Source organism: Dunckerocampus dactyliophorus, chromosome 3 (assembly GCF_027744805.1).
Source record: "Dunckerocampus dactyliophorus isolate RoL2022-P2 chromosome 3, RoL_Ddac_1.1, whole genome shotgun sequence".
Classification (NCBI taxonomy): domain Eukaryota; kingdom Metazoa; phylum Chordata; class Actinopteri; order Syngnathiformes; family Syngnathidae; genus Dunckerocampus; species Dunckerocampus dactyliophorus.
This window is the reverse complement of record NC_072821.1, coordinates 31,597,252-31,615,178: the sequence shown is the minus strand read 5'-3', so window position 1 is coordinate 31,615,178 and position 17,927 is coordinate 31,597,252. Positions and strand designations below refer to the sequence as shown.

At 45.9% G+C, this 17,927-nt stretch overlaps 1 protein-coding gene across 2 annotated transcripts in view; it reads right to left on the bottom strand.

Annotated features, from left to right (window-relative positions):
• The window catches only part of adamtsl5 (ADAMTS like 5), a 63,006-nt gene that overhangs the window by 30,925 nt on the left and 14,154 nt on the right, over positions 1 to 17,927 (bottom strand). For both annotated transcript variants that reach the window (XM_054771837.1, XM_054771836.1), the window contains one exon: positions 15,074 to 15,149. In XM_054771837.1, the coding sequence (XP_054627812.1) occupies positions 15,074 to 15,149 (76 nt within the window). Of the gene's footprint in view, positions 1 to 15,073; positions 15,150 to 17,927 lie in introns of those variants that run through there.

The window sequence follows — 17,927 nt, the reverse complement described above, 5'->3', positions numbered from 1 at the left end:
CTCACCGAACAGTTACTGACACCAATACTACATAGCATCACGTTAAGCTTGTCACGACAATAAATAAATCAATTAATTTGAACGATAAATAAAAACGAAGTCGATAATTTCGCTGACCTCGATAAACTGACACGTGCATGCGTGTTTGTTTTCCTCTCTCTCCTCTCTCTTTACCACGGAGGCTGAATGACAAGATGATTCACTCTGCATCTGTCTGGACGCGTTGGTTCTATATTTGAATGAACGGAGTGAGTGAACCCTCCTCTCAGCCATTCAGCCTCTTTGTCTCAGTAGGTGGAGGCGGGGCTGCCAGAGTTCAAGTCCACCAGGTTAGCGTTAGCACAAGTTAGCGTCGTGAGCAAGCAAACGCAAATATGAATCAAGGCACAAAAGGGAATATTTGAAAGCCGAATGCCACAGCCCCAGTGTGGGAATATTTGGGTTTTAAACAGAATGAACAAGGTGAGCTCATGAAGACGGACAAAACCGACATGTGGCATTTGTTGGTACGTATTGACGAGGAAGAAGGTAAATATGACCAACTAAATACGCACCGCAATCACAACCATCCTGTCCAGTTTTCCCAACTTGGAAGAAAAACTACCGCTGGAGGTGCAGCAGAGCCTTCGTCCCGACAGTCAATGCTTACTGAGGCATTTGGTCAGCAAAGTAAATATAAACAAAACAGCGCGAAATGGTGCACAGTCATGCTACATGTTAAGGAATAAGACCCAATGTTCATTACTTATACTTCATTACTTCATTACTTAAGTGAAATTTTGTTTACAAAGACTTTATACTCCATTTTATTTATTGTTTTTATCGTTCTGTGCGCTTTTTATTGGAGTGTTTTTTTTTCTTAACAAAGACAGGGTCTATTTTTTATTGTTTTTGTTATGATTGTGGTTTTTATTTAAATCCATCTTATTTTCACAGTTTTTTTTTCTTTTTTGTTTGTTTAATTTATTACGTTGTTTAATTTATTTCATTTAAAAGCTCTTGACATTCCAATTACAATGTTAAATACTCTTGAGAAATTCAAGTTTATTATTATTATGTACGATGTATTCGTATTATTATGCCATATAATTAATGAAAACACGGTCTCAAAAAATGTTGTCAATAATATTGATTATCGATTATAATTTGTAGGGCAGTTATCGTCCAGCACAATTTGTTATCGTGACAGGCCTACATCACGTCTTTGAATGCATCTTCTGAATGCCTTATATTTGTATTGTACAAATGGAGGAAAATCATGTGAATGAATACCCATTCTCCTTATGTCGCTGGTGAAAGTCACAAGTAAATGCGATAGTGTATACTTGTGATATCAAGCCCCATGTATTGGAATCAATGTCATGGTGACTGACTTGACAGACAGTTGTCCGTCTGATCCAGCTGGCCTGGGGCGTCATCCCTAGTTGATTTTGAACAGGCGGGAAAAAACGTTCTACCACTGCAGCGTTTGTTAGCGCTAACAGTTCTTTATTCATTGTGATGCAGTCTCTTGGAGCAGTGTCCGCCTCGCCAGATACATGAGGCCTTTTTATTGATGGTAACTCTGTTTGCCAACGGAAACACTCCATTTCTTTTTTTTTTTTTTTTTCTTTTTTTTTTTTTTTTTTTTTTTTACCCCTGTCCTGTCCAGCCTTTAAAGCAGATAGAATTGTATACCTAAATGCCGTCAAGTGCTCAACAGATTTACTCTGCCAGAGAGAAGTGTGATATACACTTCCCCTGTCATACAAAATTTATTCGACCTTGATGCTTGTTATAAAGCAAATTTGGAGCGACCGGACCGGAGCAGGAGGGGACAGAGAAGAAGAGAAAACGAAACAGGGGGGGGGGGGGGGCGAGAGGGGACAAAAACAAAAAAAAGAGAGACAAGAGACAAGGACAACAGCAGCAACAACAACAATTGTGACAGAACAACAGAAACATACCGAACGACATCAGCAAATAAATGTCCGTGACAACTATAAAGACGAACAAGGATAAAGGACAAATCAATATCAACAACCACAATGACAAAGCTGTCAATGACAATCAGACATAATAGCAGTCATGAAATGATGAACTATGACAGTGATCACAATGACAATACTGCATTGAAACAGTCGCACACAATAGCAGTCATGAAATGATGAATTATGATAGTGATCACCATGATAATACCGCATTGAAACAGTCACACATAACTGTAGTAATGAAATGATTATCCATGATAGTGAATAGAATCAAAGTTACTGTAATGCACATCATTGTAAAAAAAAATATATACATATACACACATATATACATACATACACATACATATATATATATATATATATATATATATATATATATATATATATATATATATATATACACATATATACCGCACATACACACATATATATATATAGTCATACTGCTGATATCACCGTCTCTGTAATAAAACCAACAACATAATAACACCCTGGTTAACTCAGTGAGTAATGTGGGGAAGTACGTATGTACTGTGAGTGTGCATATGTACAGGTATCTCTGTATGTAAGGAAGACTTCATATATATATAAAGGTGCAGGAATGTGTGGGCGTGTGATTGTCACTGAGAGTGCATGAAAGGAAAGGGGCCGCCTTCCACCTCCCAGAGAGCCCCGCCCCAAATAGCAAGGCCGGGCCCCGGCCGCCAGAAGGCCACCAGGCCCATAGGGGCAGGCAGCACAAAGATCAGTGCCCCAAGAGCCAGCCCAGAGAGCCCCCCCCCCCCGGGAAGACCAGTAAGGGGCCGAAGAGAGGTAATCCCAGCCAAGGACAGGGCGCCAGCGGGCCGGAGGACTGCCAACCCCTGAGACCAGCGAGAGATCACACCCCACAAAGGCAGACGGGTACCGGGGGCCACAAACCGGCAGGCCCAGAGACGCCTCCACAGCCGGAAAGAAGCCCGCCCGCGCCGGAAGCGCCAATTCCCGCCCACCGCCACCCCCACCCCCAGGGAGCGGAGCCCGGCCCGCCCCGGGCCAACCCCCGCCCGACCCCCGACACAGGGCCGCCCCGCCAAGGGATGCAGGAGGCACACCCTCCACCCACCCGGCGGAGGCACGGGCGGCAGAGATGTATCGCCCAGCACCTGACCCCACGGAGCAAACCCCTGTATGCCCCCCCCCCCCCCCCCCCCAAAATAAATAACTAAAATAAATAAATAAATAAAAATACACACACGCACGCACATACACACTCCTACGCACCCACACACACGCACATAAACACTCCTACGCACAAACACACCCCTATGCGCACGCTCATACACACTCTTACTTACTCAAGCGCGCACACACACACACACACACACACACACACACACACACACACACACACACACACACACACACAGTGGTCGACTGCCCGACACCCGGAAGCCCCACCCTATCCCCCGTTGGTAACCCAAGGAGCAGCGGAGCCGGGGACCCCGGGGTCCCAGACATACGATCCAGAACCCAGGGGCGGAGAGCGCAGACCGCCGGGGAGCAGGAAGACACCCGGCCACACCCCCCCAGCGGTAGGACGCCGCCAGCGAGGCAGACAGGGGAGTCAGCGAGGAGGAGAGCGGGAAACTGAGCAGGCAGGCGGGAAAACGGGCGAGCAGCCAGGCGAACCACCACACAGCGCCAACCGACACCCGCGGGCCAGCAAACCCCGAAGAGAGAGCGGGAGCACCACACCCCAAGCCGCAGGGAGGCCAAGCACCAGAGCCGAGAAGGCGAGACCAGCAGCCGACCAGCCGACGGCCCCCACAAACCACCAGAAGCCAGACCAGCCACATGCCACCAGAGCCGACAGCGCACCACCCGCGCACCGGAGCCCCACCCCCGACAAGCCCACAGACAGACCGGGGGAGGCGAGGACACAGACAGCGGCCCGGCAGCGCACAAAGCGCAACGGCGACAGACGCCCAAGCGCCCGGCAGAGCACGACCCCCCCCAGCCCCACCCCCACCCTGCCACCCAGGCCCACAGTACCCGCAAGCATGACCAAGCCCCAACCCACCAGCTGGCCCGGCGCCCCAGCAGCCGCCACAGCGCAGCAACCACCGGCCGCCGCGACAGCACACGGGCCACCCGAAGCACCAGCACCGCCCCCCGGAGACCGCCGAACCCGCCCCAAGAGCGCAGAGGCGCCCGCGGCACGTGTCAGTCCAGGGGGGGCACCGCAAGCCGCCCCCCCCGGCGCAAGCCCCGGCATCAACAGGCCCCAGAGGGCCACCCCAGGGAAGGGCAGACGAACCAGACAAGGGCACCCCACAGGCCAGGCCGCCCCGGGCGAGCCACCGCGACGGCCAGGCCCCCGGCCACACCGCCGACCCTGGCGGGCAGACGCCGAGGTGCACGAGGCACCCCAATTCAGCCCGCCCCACCCGTGTATGTGATAAGGTGTGATAGTGTCTATGATGCAATTAAATAAATAAATAAATAAATAAATAAATAAATAAATACAATAAAATAAAAGAGGATGGTGTATCTGTGTGCATGTATATGGAGTGTATGTGGATGATAGCTAATGATGCAATTAAAATCGGGGGACAGCTGCCGCTCGGAGGGCCCCTCACCTGGCCAGCCCCCCCAAACCCTAAGTGTCTACTCTGCGATTAAAATTGGGGGGCAACAGGTCAGTGGCACAGCAGGAGCAAAGGAGCCCCGCAAGGCAGCTCCCCTCCCCAATCACGCCCGACCGTAGGCCACCCCCCAATGTCCTATATATATGTGAGGTGGTGCAGTGGCACAGGAAGGACGGGGGCCCCACACCCCAACGCCGCCCAAACCGAGCAGGGGGGGGACCAAGGACACATGACCGACCGGCCGCCCACCACAGCCCAGGCTCTGGCGTGCCACAGGCCGCAGGACACACCACAGGCCCTACCCGGCCCGCCAGGATGCCCAGTCCGGCCCACCCAACCCCCCAGAGGCGATACCCCCAGCGCCCCCCAACACCGGAGCCCCACCGGAGGTAGCGTTCACAGCGCCACCCCCAAACCGCCAAACACCACGGACAAGCCACACGCCCCCAAGGCAGATCCGACCGCCACCAGGACAGCGGGAGCCGTGCCCACGCGCCCCCCGCATACCACCACGGCCGGCAAGGGAGCAACACCACGACGACCACAAGAGCACCGGACCCCACATAGAGCGGAGCACGGCCGCACCCACGAAGCACGCAGGCCAGAGGCGCCAGGGAGGGACAGAGAAGCAAGCACCGCACGACCGGGCCCGCGAGAGGAGCGGCCCCCCGCCCGGCGCCCAAGCAGATGCCCCCGCCCGCCCCGCCCCCCGCCACGCCACAGACCGGCCACCGCCCCACCCCCCGCCCATCCACCAACACGCCAAGGGGGAAACCCCGGAGGGAGGGAGACAACCGCCGGCCCGGAAGCAAGGACCAGCCTGACACCAGCAGGCAGCAGGGACCGCCCGCCAGCCCCCCGCCAGCCCGACCCCCAAGCCCCCGGCCAAAGCCACCCCCCGACCGCCCCACCCCGGAGCAAGCATCCTCCCGCCGATCCCGGGAAGCACCACGCAGATGGACACCACGCCGCCCGCCCCCACGCGCAACCCGCCCACGGCCCCCACACGCCCCACCCACCGAGCCACAGCGGCCCCGTCCCTGAGGGGAGAAAGCAAGGGATCCCCCCCACCCCAGCACCACGCACCCCCCACCCCGAGCCCAAACCGCACATCCACGACCCCCACCTCCGCGCCCCCCGTCACCCGGGGGACAGCCACAGGCGCCGGAGGATAACAGGCAGCTCCCACCTATCACACATACACCACACACATAAATCAGTGAAATAAAATAAAATAAAATAAAATAAAAAAAAATAAAAATAAAAATAAAATAAAAATAAATAAATAAAAAGGGGCAACCCAAACCACCCTCCCACCCAGGGGAGATGGCTCCGCGGGGGCAGCTGGGCTCAGGCACCCGCGCCCCCACCAGGGGGAGAGGCCGGCCCCCACACCCCACACCGGACGGCCCCACGCGGCAGCCGAGCAGGAGGGCCCAGGGCAGTCCCCGCCCCACCCCCAGAGGCAAAGGAGGCGAGGGAGAGCCAGCGCCACCAGCCGCACACGGGCCCCCCCAGCAGCAGTAGGCGCCCGGCACCCGCAGGATGCAGCACCCCATCCACCCACCACCCCGGAGGCCAACCAACGCCGCCCCCTGGGCGACCCCCCCGACCCCGCCCCCGCCCCATCACCCGACCCGGACCCCTCCCCACCCCCACCCACCAGCCCCCCCAGGCAGGCAGCCCAGCAAAGAAGACCCGGGACACCAAGCCCGCCACCGCCCGCCCTCGAGGTACCAGGCCCACCCAGCGACCAGGACCACACCCCACGCCAGATGAACGAGACCCCCAGGGGCAGAGACAGATGCCCTCACCCCCCTGAGAGTCAGGTCAGGGAATTAATTATTGGTGCCCATATAGACTGAAATTCTGACATTTGTTCTTTAGATTCAGCAGACATTCTCTCCATAGCTATATGATCTAACAAAAGATTTATGAGCTATGTTCAGTTTCTTCCTTGATTTCCAATTGATGAGAATGGTTTTCTTGGCGATGCTTAATGCAGTGATGAGAAGCTGTGTTTGATTTGTTTCTACATCAATTGTGGAGAGATCGCCCAGCAGGCATAGTAAAGGAGAGGTAGGAATGGAGAACCCAAGTGCCAAAGATAGGTACTCACACACTCCGTGCCAAAAATTTTTAATGGGAGCACAGGTCCACATGGAGTGTAAGTAGTCATCTATTCTATGGTCTGAGCAGTGTGTACAGATGTTAGAGTCAGTTAAGCCCATTCTAAACATTCTATGTCCTGTGTAGTGTACTCTATGAAGGATTTTAAACTGAATCAGCTGTAGGTTGGGATTATTGATTAACCGGGAAGCATTAAGACATATTTGCTTCCAAAATTCAGGGTCACAGCTTGTAGATAAATCTGAGCTCCATTTGGAGATTGGTACTCCAATTGTGTTGTCATTTTTTGAAAGTAGAATATATAATTTAGATAATGTTTTAGGGGCAGATATTTTTAAAAATTGGTCAATAGTGGTATTGCTTTCCCATGATATGGTCCTGAAACTTGCTTTAATTATGGATTTAATTTGTATGTATTCAAGAAATTTGTTATGATTTATTCCATACTGTGTAACAAGGTCGTTAAATGAGATAAAGTTGTTTCCTATAATTATATTTTTCATACAACTTATTCCTTTTTCGTGCCATGTTGGGAAATTTAATGGTTTCTTTTTAAGCAAGATGTCAGGATTATTCCAGACGGGAGTGTATTGGCAAGGAGTGAGCGAGAATTTTGTTATTTTTAAAAATTCCCACCAAGCTGTCAGAGTGTTGCTTATATTTATACTTTTAAAACAATTATTTTTTTCGGAGGATTTGGCTAATGAAGGGCAGGTTACAAATTGGGATTTCGTGGCTAAGTGATTGTTCTATGTCTAGCCATAAATAATCCAATGGGTTAGGGTTGATCCATTTTAAGATATACTGTAACCTGTTTGCAAGGAAGTAGTTGGAGAAGTTTGGGAGTTCTAAGCCCCCATATTCTTTAGATTTTTGTAATGTTTTGAGACTTATTCGTGCTGGCTTATTTTTCCAAAGAAATTTATTTATATATGAGTCTAATGACTTGAACCAAATTATAGATGGTTTAGTGGGGATCATGGAAAATAGATAATTAACCTTTGGTAAAATCATCATTTTCACGATGGATACTCTGCCTGTAAGTGAGATGGGCAAGGTTCTCCAACGTGCAAGATCATCCTCTATTGACTTCAATAGTGGAGTATAATTCAAGCGGATCAGGTCTGACAGGTTGGAGGAAATGTTAATACCCAAATACTTAATGTTCCCTGAACACAGTGGTATAGAGGGGGTGCTCTGGAAACCAAAGTTAATGGGCAGTACTGTGGATTTAGACCAGTTAATGGAGTAATCTGAGAAGGTGCTATAATTGTTAATGAGTGAGATAGATTCGTGAAGTGAAGAATGTGAATTATCCAGGAAGAGTAATACATCATCAGCATAAAGGCTTATCTTATGATGAACATTTGTGGTGTGGATCCCTTTAATATTTATATGTTGTCGAATTGCAGCTGCAAGAGGTTCGATAAAGATAGCAAATAGTGAGGGAGAGAGTGGACACCCTTGCCTAGTACCTCTTTGTAAAGTAAATTCTGGAGAGATGTGATTGTTGGTCCGAACAGAGGCCTTCGGGGTGTTGTATAGTATTTTAATCCATGTTCTGAATGAGTCTCCAAAGCCAAATTTATGTAGTGTTGCAAAGAGAAATTTCCAGTTTACTCTGTCAAATGCTTTTTCAGCATCCAATGAGACAATTGTGGTTTCTAAATTATGGATGATAGAGTAATCAATCAGATTGATTAGACGGCGTACATTGCTAGTTGAGTTTCTCCCCTTGATAAATCCTGATTGATCAGGGTGTATTATATGAGGGGTAACTTTTTCCAGCCTTATAGCTAACGCTTTGCATATTATTTTAAGATCTGCATTAATCAGTGAAATTGGACGATAACTGGAAGGTAGTGTTGGGTCCTTATCCGGTTTCAGCAGGAGACTGATTGTAGCTGAGTTCATGGTTGGAGGCAAGCATGAACTGTCTTTAATTTCCAAAACCATTCTAAGAAATATTGGAGATAGTAATGGCCAGAATGTTTTATAAAACTCGGCAGGGAAACCGTCAGGTCTTGGTGCTTTATTATTCGGCAACCGGTGTAGAGCGTTATGGAGTTCTATGAATGAAATGGGTACATCTAAGTTGGTCACCTATTCGTCATTTAATTTTGGTAATTCTATGTTGTTGAGAAATGTTTTGATATCTGGGAGAGATGGTTTAATCTGAGGTGTATATAGATTTTTATAAAAGCTCCTAAAGACAGAATTAATTTCTTCCGGGAGGTGAGTGATGTGACCTCCTGAGTTTCTAATGGAGGAGATAGCTTTTTTCTTTATTGACTTTTAGCTGGTTAGCTAAGTATTTTCCGTGTTTATTGCCATGCTCAAACTTTTCCAAACGTAGTCTCTGCAGTTGGAACTGTAATTTCTTTTAAGTCTAGTTTCAGTTTCCTTAGGTTACTTAGGATATGCTCATCCTTTGAGTCAGCATGAGCGGTTTCGAGGAGTTGGATTTTTTTCTCCAACTTTGATTCTAGTAATCTCTCTTTCTTTTTCTTATATGATGAATATGAAATGGTTTTTCCGCGCATTACTGCTTTTGCTGCCTCCCACAGAATACTAGCCGAAACACCGGGTTGGTCATTGAAGTCTAAAAACATTGTCCACTCTCTTTCAAAGTATTTTAGGAAGTCTGAGTCTTTTAGTAATGATGTATTTAATCTCCAGCATCTAGTAGGAGTGCTCATTGTTTGGTTAGTGAGAAAAAGAGAGACTGGGGCGTGGTCACTAATGGTGATAGGGTGTATGTGAATGTTTGAGATGTCTGATATGACTGAGTTGCTTGTCAAAAAGTAGTCAATACGAGAGTAGGTGTGGTGCACTGGTGAGAAATAGGTATATTCCCTGTGAGTAGGGTGATAAGAGCGCCAAGCATCACAAAGACCAAAATCATTCATGTATTTCTTCAGTATCGATGTTGATTGAGACTCACGATGTCTCCCAGCTGGGCTAGACCTGTCCACTTCTGGGTTAAATACTAAGTTGAGGTCCCCTCCCAAGATCATATTTGTATCCAAATGTGCAGAGAGAGAAGAAAAGAAGGCATGAAAGAAGGAGGGGTCGTCAACATTCGGACCATATATGTTGGCAATGCAGAAATGTACATTATCAACAGATATGTTCATAATTATATATCTCCCTTCTGTGTCTGTAATAGTGTTGTGGAGTGTAAAATTCACCCTCCTGTTAATTAAAATAGCTACCCCTCTCTGTTTGGAGTTGTAACTTGCTAAATATGTGTGTGGGAACTGTGGTGAGTGAAGTGTATGGACAGCTGACTTGGACATGTGAGTCTCTTGTAATAAGACAATGTCTGCTTGGGTGTTCTTCAAATGATTAAAAATGTTTTGTCTTTTTTCTATCGACCCAACTCCCCTGACATTGCAAGTGACAAGCTGTAGTGAGTTCATCCTACACTAGGAAACACTCCATTTCTGTCGGCATGGCTTGGCAAGCTTCACATTTACACCACCAAATCATGCAAGTCCTAACATTTTTCTTCCATTTGGTGTTTCTTGTCATTACACAGTGTTTGTTTTTTAGTGTTGCTGTGTCACATTAATACTGCGTACATCTGCAGTACTCCTAATTGTTTTATCAGAGATTGTGTTAAGACGCACGGTGGCCTAGTTAGCATGTCAAAATCTATGGAGAATGCTGACAATGACACAGCTGTCCTCCCTGTTCCAAACCGATCTTAAAAGTGATGATTGGTTAAATCACAGCACACTGAATACCTCAAGCTCACTGGGGCTTTTTGACTTTGCGACTCATAAAATATAATCTGACAGTTTCTTACGCACACACGGTCTTGTTTCCATCACAACATTGCACTGACATGAGCTCATTTCCTACAGATCTAGCCTGAACAGTACAGTACATACCTTAACCTCTCTTCCACCGCGCAGATCATCTGTTGGACCCGGCAGATGATGTAAGCATTTATACTCATACGGAAAACGATTTCAGAAAAGTCAATATAAATCCTCGACATGAACGCCTAGTAAAACGTGAGGAATGCCAACGCACAAATAGAGAGTGACCTGTGCAATGACTCTCATCATTCTCCATGGCAGGGTCACCCGAGGTTGCCCTCATTAGCGTTACAGACGCTCAAATTAGTGTTGATAACAGTTGGAAATTGCATTCTAGATGAATGAAAGTGACTTTAACCTTTACTCATGCTTCCGCACCCTACGGGAAAATATGTTCCGAGGCAGACGGGAACGGGAGTGAAAAATACTGCAATAAAATACAAGATCGCAAGTCAGTACATTATAGGGGGCCTATCTGGCTCATTTAGGGGGCTTTTAAAATTATATTGGCTCCCAGCGGGGTACTACAGTAAGTATATTTGAATAAAATACTCCATAAATCTCAGGTTGTGTACACGGTAAACAACAACAGCTGATCATTGGTTGTAATAGTATTGGTGGCCCTTTGCTCCAGGTTGGTGACCTTCTGTATCTTTGTTCTATAGACAATATCTTTACATATCTTGACATAAACGGCCATTTTCAGAGAAAAAAATCTTAATACTACCATAATTTATAATTAATACCATAATTTATGTATAAACCGCTACTAGCAACTAGCTTATACAGTGATGTGGCTCACTTGTGGTCGTGTTCTGGTGTCTTGATATCTTGTGTACGGAGCAGTCATTTTGTGCTTTGTGTGCGTGAGCTCATCATGGAAAGTGGGGAGGTCCACTGTCGCCGGAGGGTTTTGGGTGGCTGGACTGCTGCATGGTGGGGAGGGCTGATTTGCCTCGGGGGCGGGAGCGTCGGCGAAAGCGGGAGAGCGACTGGCGGGGTGTGTGGCGAGGTAATTGTGGGGCCGTTCAATTCTGACACCGAAGAAGACGACTTCAGTGGCTTTAGTGCAGAAGAATGAGGATGAAGACAGCGACGACAGCAACTTTTCTGGTGTGTTACTGTTTCACTAGGCGCATCGCACGCACTGTTCAGCACTGTTTGGAAAAATGAACTTATTTGATTAAAAGTAAAAAAAATACTTTTGAATAACATTTTTCTGTGCACTAAATATCACATGTCACAACGTGGACACCTGCGGCTTCCAGACAGGTGTGGCCTACATATGTACAAACCTTTTTTTTCCCTTTAGTCCGGAAATCACGGTACTTTAAGGAATGAATCTGCAAATTTGCTGCAGGCAGCAAATGGCCCTCTAGCCACACTTTGGACACCACACCACTGCTACACAGGGCATGTCATGTCAAAGAGAAGAATTACATCACCCAGGGATGAAGCTGGGATTTCAACTTTAGGGTTTCCCAGCCTCCAGTCAGAATATTAATCACACAGCACTTCACAATTACTACATCAATAAAACCAAAATAAATTAAAGTATCTTGGAACAATTCAGTATGTATCATCACAGTCACCATTATAACACACCTGCTTTAGACTGGGTCCTGAGGTGAAGAAGTATAAGACATTACAAGTGTTGGGTATTTAGAAATGGCGGTGTTACTTACGCAGTTGTTTCCCGGTAAAGGGTACGTTTCCTAAATAGCGAGTCAGCGTGAGTTGTGGTTGCTCACTCACAGGGAAAGACTAACCCTGATGCATTTTGGCAGAGAATTGTCAAAAAGTCGCCTACCTCAGCCCTCAGCCTTAATCTCATGAAACATCTCTCACTATACAACTAGTCACTGTAACTTTACCGCAAAAGACCTGTGCACGCACGCTAATAACGGCAAGAAATGGACAAATGATGAGTGAACGTGCAAAGACGTGGCTAAATGCATCACATGTGCCATGTGGTGACCTTCGTGCTGAAGGGATAGTCTATCTCAGTGTCTGGTTATGGCAGCCACACCCAGGGGGAGGATGGGGGCAGGATGGGGGGGTGTGCCTGCCTGACAGCAAGACAAACAGCAATGAACGATAGATCCTGCGTTCAGAGGCGAACAACGTGGTGCAGCAGCAGTCAGAGCATGGAGACCGGGCCCCTAGCAATTTAAAGGAGTACATCAAACATGCTTAAAGGGTCCCTGACATGATTTATCAGCTTTGCTTAAATATGTTATATATTGTGTTCTACGTTGTTCAATTTTTGAACGCAAACAGCAAATTCACAAAAATTACATATATAGTTCATGGCGCCACCCGTGAGCTAGCTTTCACTTCGCGAGGCAGATCAACTCGGTTCAGTGTACTTTTCACCCAAATAGTAGTCAAGCCAAAACGCTGTTTTGCTACTGGTTGTTTACAGTTTCCGAGTGATGCTGTAAGTTTGTTTTCTTTTTTGAAAGAGGAAGGTTTAAGACAAAAATGGATGAAGCAAGGGCAGCGAACGAGAGACAGATGGACGCCCGCCTCGAGTTCTGCTCTTTGCAGTGTTGATTTCATTGACGGCTGCTATGAAGGAACACCTTCAGCGTTTGGCTTGAAAGTGCAGTATAAATGCATTTTGAAAAAGGATGCTACTCCGCCAAGAAGAATGATGTCAAAGTTACAACAAGACAGAGTTCATGTCTTGTTGACATAATGTCTTCTAAACACTATTCCGCTATAGCGACAAGGCTGCAAAGCATTATACACGTTATATAAACATCTTTTCACAGTCATATACTGTACACTAAGTCCCCAACCAACGAACACAATTTGTTCCAGACGACCGTTCGCAAGTCGATTTGTTCTTAAGTTGAAAAAAATGTAATATTACCAATGATATAGGTACTACATGTACGTGTATACATATACAGTATATGTGTATGTATGTAAATATGAGTTTGGATGCAGTAGTAATATTAAACGAGGATATTTAATGAAAAAAACAATAATAAAAATGATATAATAATACGTAATGATAAATGTTATTTACCTTTGAAGAGGAGTGGTCGAGCATACGTTGTTGTGGTGGAGTTGGAGGAGGAGTTATTGGAAAAAAAGGACAAATGGTCGTTGTCGTTAGACTTTCTAAAAGAGGTAGTGTTCTGTGGGTGGTGTAGAATTAAGCAGGCCTATTAACTCTTCATAAACCTTAATCACACGCTGGGTTGTATCATAAAACTCTTAGCCTTCCTCTCACCTCTTCCTTGTCGCTCCCTCCCTGTTGGTCCCATTCACAGTGTCACAGTGCCCTCTACTGGTCACGCATGTAGCAGTATAAATATGGCGGTACAGTACTATAAGGCAAAATACATGAAAAAATAGACCCGTCGGCTTGTGTTCGTATCTCCAAAAGTTTGCATGTCGCATGTTCGTAAGCTGGGTACTGTGTTATCCTCGACATGCGCCGACATATACAATCAAACAGGCTATAAAAAACACCTTCACACTCATTAAGAAGTCGATTTAAGACAATAATTGATGTATAAGCAACTCCAGAGTCATTTACGTTTACCATTCTGTGTTTTGAAGGCGACCAACCTTCATCTTCATATCTTAAGGCTGAAGTCCATGTTCTGCAAGTTCCCTATTTTATCTCCTAATGTTTCTCCCTTCTTTTCTCCTGAGAGGTGTGACCCCGGTGACGTCACTTCCGGAAATGAGACTGAACAGCGAGAGCTATAGCTCATCATGAGTGGCGCCATGAACTATAAATTTACCATTGAAACTGAACAATGTAGAACATAATTACAAACAATATATACCACATGTAAGCAAAGTTGATCAATCATGAGTCAGGGACCCTTTAAAATGAAAAAAAACAATCTAATTAGCTCACATCTGAGGCTGGTCAAAGGGCTGGGCTGGGGTAATTATCAAAATGAGCTGGATATTCCCCTATGGAACCTAAGAGCACCAATTAGCTTAATTGCAGCATTTTAGTCTGTTAAATCTGGAAAAAAAGATGCAATGGGCAAGAAAAGACAAACAACACTGGGCTTTGGCATGTTTGGACGGTTTCACCTCAAGTGGCATATCAGCAAAATCAACTGTACATAATATTCATCCACGAATACGAAGGCTTCCACAGCTTACTGAGTTGGAGATCAGTACTGTTGGACCAAAAGGTGACAGACCCGTGTCTGATTTCAATTTTTAGTAATGATTCTTTTATTTAATTGATAACATTTCCTTTGGAACAGAAATCGGAATTGCAAAAAGGATAAGAAAACAGTGTTTCCCTGACCCACTTAATTTCTAAAATAGTGTCCAAGCACGTTTTTCATTCACCAGCGGACCTGCAGCATATGTATGCCGCATGATGCAACATTCTGTCAGCTGTTTTTAGAGAATCCCATCATAACTTGTGTTACTCCTCTGTGTAGGCTTTACGTCATTATATAACCAGCGAAAATGAGCGGATGCTTTTGCCGACGTTGTCGTGCAGCGACTTGTCTCGGGGACTTACGCTCTGCAGGGAGGGCAGGCAGACGGGAGCGACGAGCAGCAGGACAAAGGTCAGGGCCTCACACAGAGTCAGCTTCCTGCAGAGACACAAACAATATATTGGTAGCAGAATCAAGTCATTCGTGAGGCAAATCTAGAGGTGGAGGTGTAACAGCTGACGTTTACGACCACTTGTAGAGAGGCAGCGTTCTGCCATCAAAAAAGATGGACAAAGTAGTGAAAGTCTATGATCACAGTAATCCCAGTTCAATGTTAAAGGCCATTCACGTACAGTACATCAGTCATTTAGTAAATTCCCAGATCACATGAAAATAGCTAAGGTTGTGCCAATTTCGAAGACTGGAGACAAACACCGACAAACTACGAACAGCCTCTGAGTGGATGAAAGTCACGCACGTAAATCAGCTGAATCAACCGCTAGACAATCTGTGATGGTGTAGACCAGGGGCGGCCATTACGTCGATCGCGAGCTACCGGTAGATCGCTAAGGGAGTTTGGGTTGATCGCGTAAACGCCACTTTGTAGTTGTCGTATGACATCAGTCAGCTGACATTAAGCTCCCCTCCTGATTCGCGCTCCCTCCCCCGCGGCATTTCAAGCTACACACGAAGATGCAACTTTCATCTTTATTATTGTGATTATGGATGAACTAACTCTGCGCTAAGATGTCTATATCGATAACTAAAGTTATCTGTTCACTTGTAGCGGATAGTTACGTAGACAAAAAGTGTATTGTTTACTGGCTTTGCTTCGCGTCATGAACTCCACTACAGAAATCAGGGTTTTCTACACGTTCGCTTCTTAAACTATTATTTCATGATGAAATTAAAAATGTGCCCATTGATGAAACCTTTTCAATATGTTGCCTTGACTTCGGCTGCATTGTCTTTTCCATAATCATCTTAAATTCTTGTATATCGGTAATGTTTGATAGCAAATGCTAAGTGGATGTAATACATGAACGTTACATAGCTAATTTGACTGACATATTAGTGGTACTCAGGTTATGTACACAACTATTTAGGAGTTATGTGGAATTATCAGGGCCGCACGGTGGTCTAGTGGTTAGCACGTTGGCCAACACAGTAACAGCCTGGAGATCGGGAAGACCTGGGTTCGATTCTCCCCTGGGCATTTCTGTGTGGAGCTTGCATGTTCTCCCCGTGGGTTTTCTCCGGGTACTCCGGCTTCCTCCCACATTCCCAAAAACATGCAGATGAGGTTAATTGGCGACTCTAAATTGTCCATAGGTATGACTGTGAGTGTGAATGGTTGTTTGTCTATATGTGCCCTGCGATTGGCTGGCGTCCAGTCCAGTCCCCGCCTGTCGCCCGAAGTCAGCTGGGATAGGCTCCAGCATACCCCCGCGACCCTGATGAGGATGAAGCGGTATAGAAAATGGATGGATGGATGGATGGATGTGTAATTATCTTTATTTCCATATTGAAGTGAATGATGATAGCAACTACTTTGATTACCTGTAAACTTTGAAAATGTGAATGTGAAATACTAATCATTAATATTTACAATAGAATTTCAGCGTTTACTGGTTACATTTTGTATATGTAATATGTTTTACAGAAAGAGGTAGATCATTTTGACTTGTACTTGCATGCTGAGAAAGTGCGTGTCCTGCTGGTATACATGTATAACGTACATAAATACCTACTCATATTTTTTGTTAAATAAATATAGTAGTAAAGTAAAGTATAGTAAAGTTTGAAGGAGAGAAAACAACTGGGCATACTACGAGAGGACGCAACAACTGTTAAAGGTCCAAAAAGGCTGAGCGAGAGCGTCCTCCCAGCCATCTACAGACAGCCAATCAGCAGCAGGGGAGCCCGGTTGTCCCGCCTCCAGCCGGTGCGAGGTGCAAACAGAGACAACACAGAAAGGCAGAGAAGGCAAGGAGGGGCAAATATAAATCTATATACATAAATCTACAAGTCTCCTACAACTTTTCTTGGCTCACAACGGCAACTCGCGTTGACACGCCATGACATCTCAGCCGTACAAGCTACACTCGCTGACGTAGCTAACTAGCTACGTTATCATCTCTGCGACGTCGTGCTTTCCCAATCATGCACCAAAACTACTTTTTTTTCTGTTTGTATTCATCGTAACGCCGCTCCGAATGATACTAAAAACTAATAACACAAATACTACAGTACATCATGACCAAATATGCAAAATTCACAATTCCCAAATAAAGAACAAGATAATGAAAACATTATAAAAGCGTCTCTAAAAGAAACCATGATTAGTTTGCTGTTGGTAGCAGTTCTTAAGGATTCCATGCTTTAGTTGATGTCACGAAAAGATGGTCACATGGCTACAAGGACATGTGAAATTGTCTTTTCATTGTGTAAATGGTCATTTTGATGATGGCTATCTATCCAGTTTCATGGCACATTGAATAGAATTGTTAGAAAGTCACTACATTTAGAAATGGTATTTTTTTACTGGAATATATTACCTGACATGGTTGTGGTAGGTCGGGTTGATGTCAACGCCGTTCTTGTGCGGTGTGATAAGTGGCTATTAGTAATGTAATTAATTGCATGAGACGTGATGCTAGCCATGTTATGTGGCTTTACGTGTAGCGTAGTACACGTGTGTACTGGATGTAGTATGCCAAGGTATGTACCATACATTCATATTTGTGGGCCGCAGATTTATTTTGGTTTCCACAAAGATGATGTTGAGCAAAAGAACACGAAATGCAAAGTGAGTATGAAAACTGTGGTAACCACCCAAAGCACATTATGTAAATGGGGCGTTGTTGCCGCTTTTTGGAGGTTTTTTTCAGAAGGCTTTATAGGCAGAACATGTGCGTCCCATTACGTACATTATAT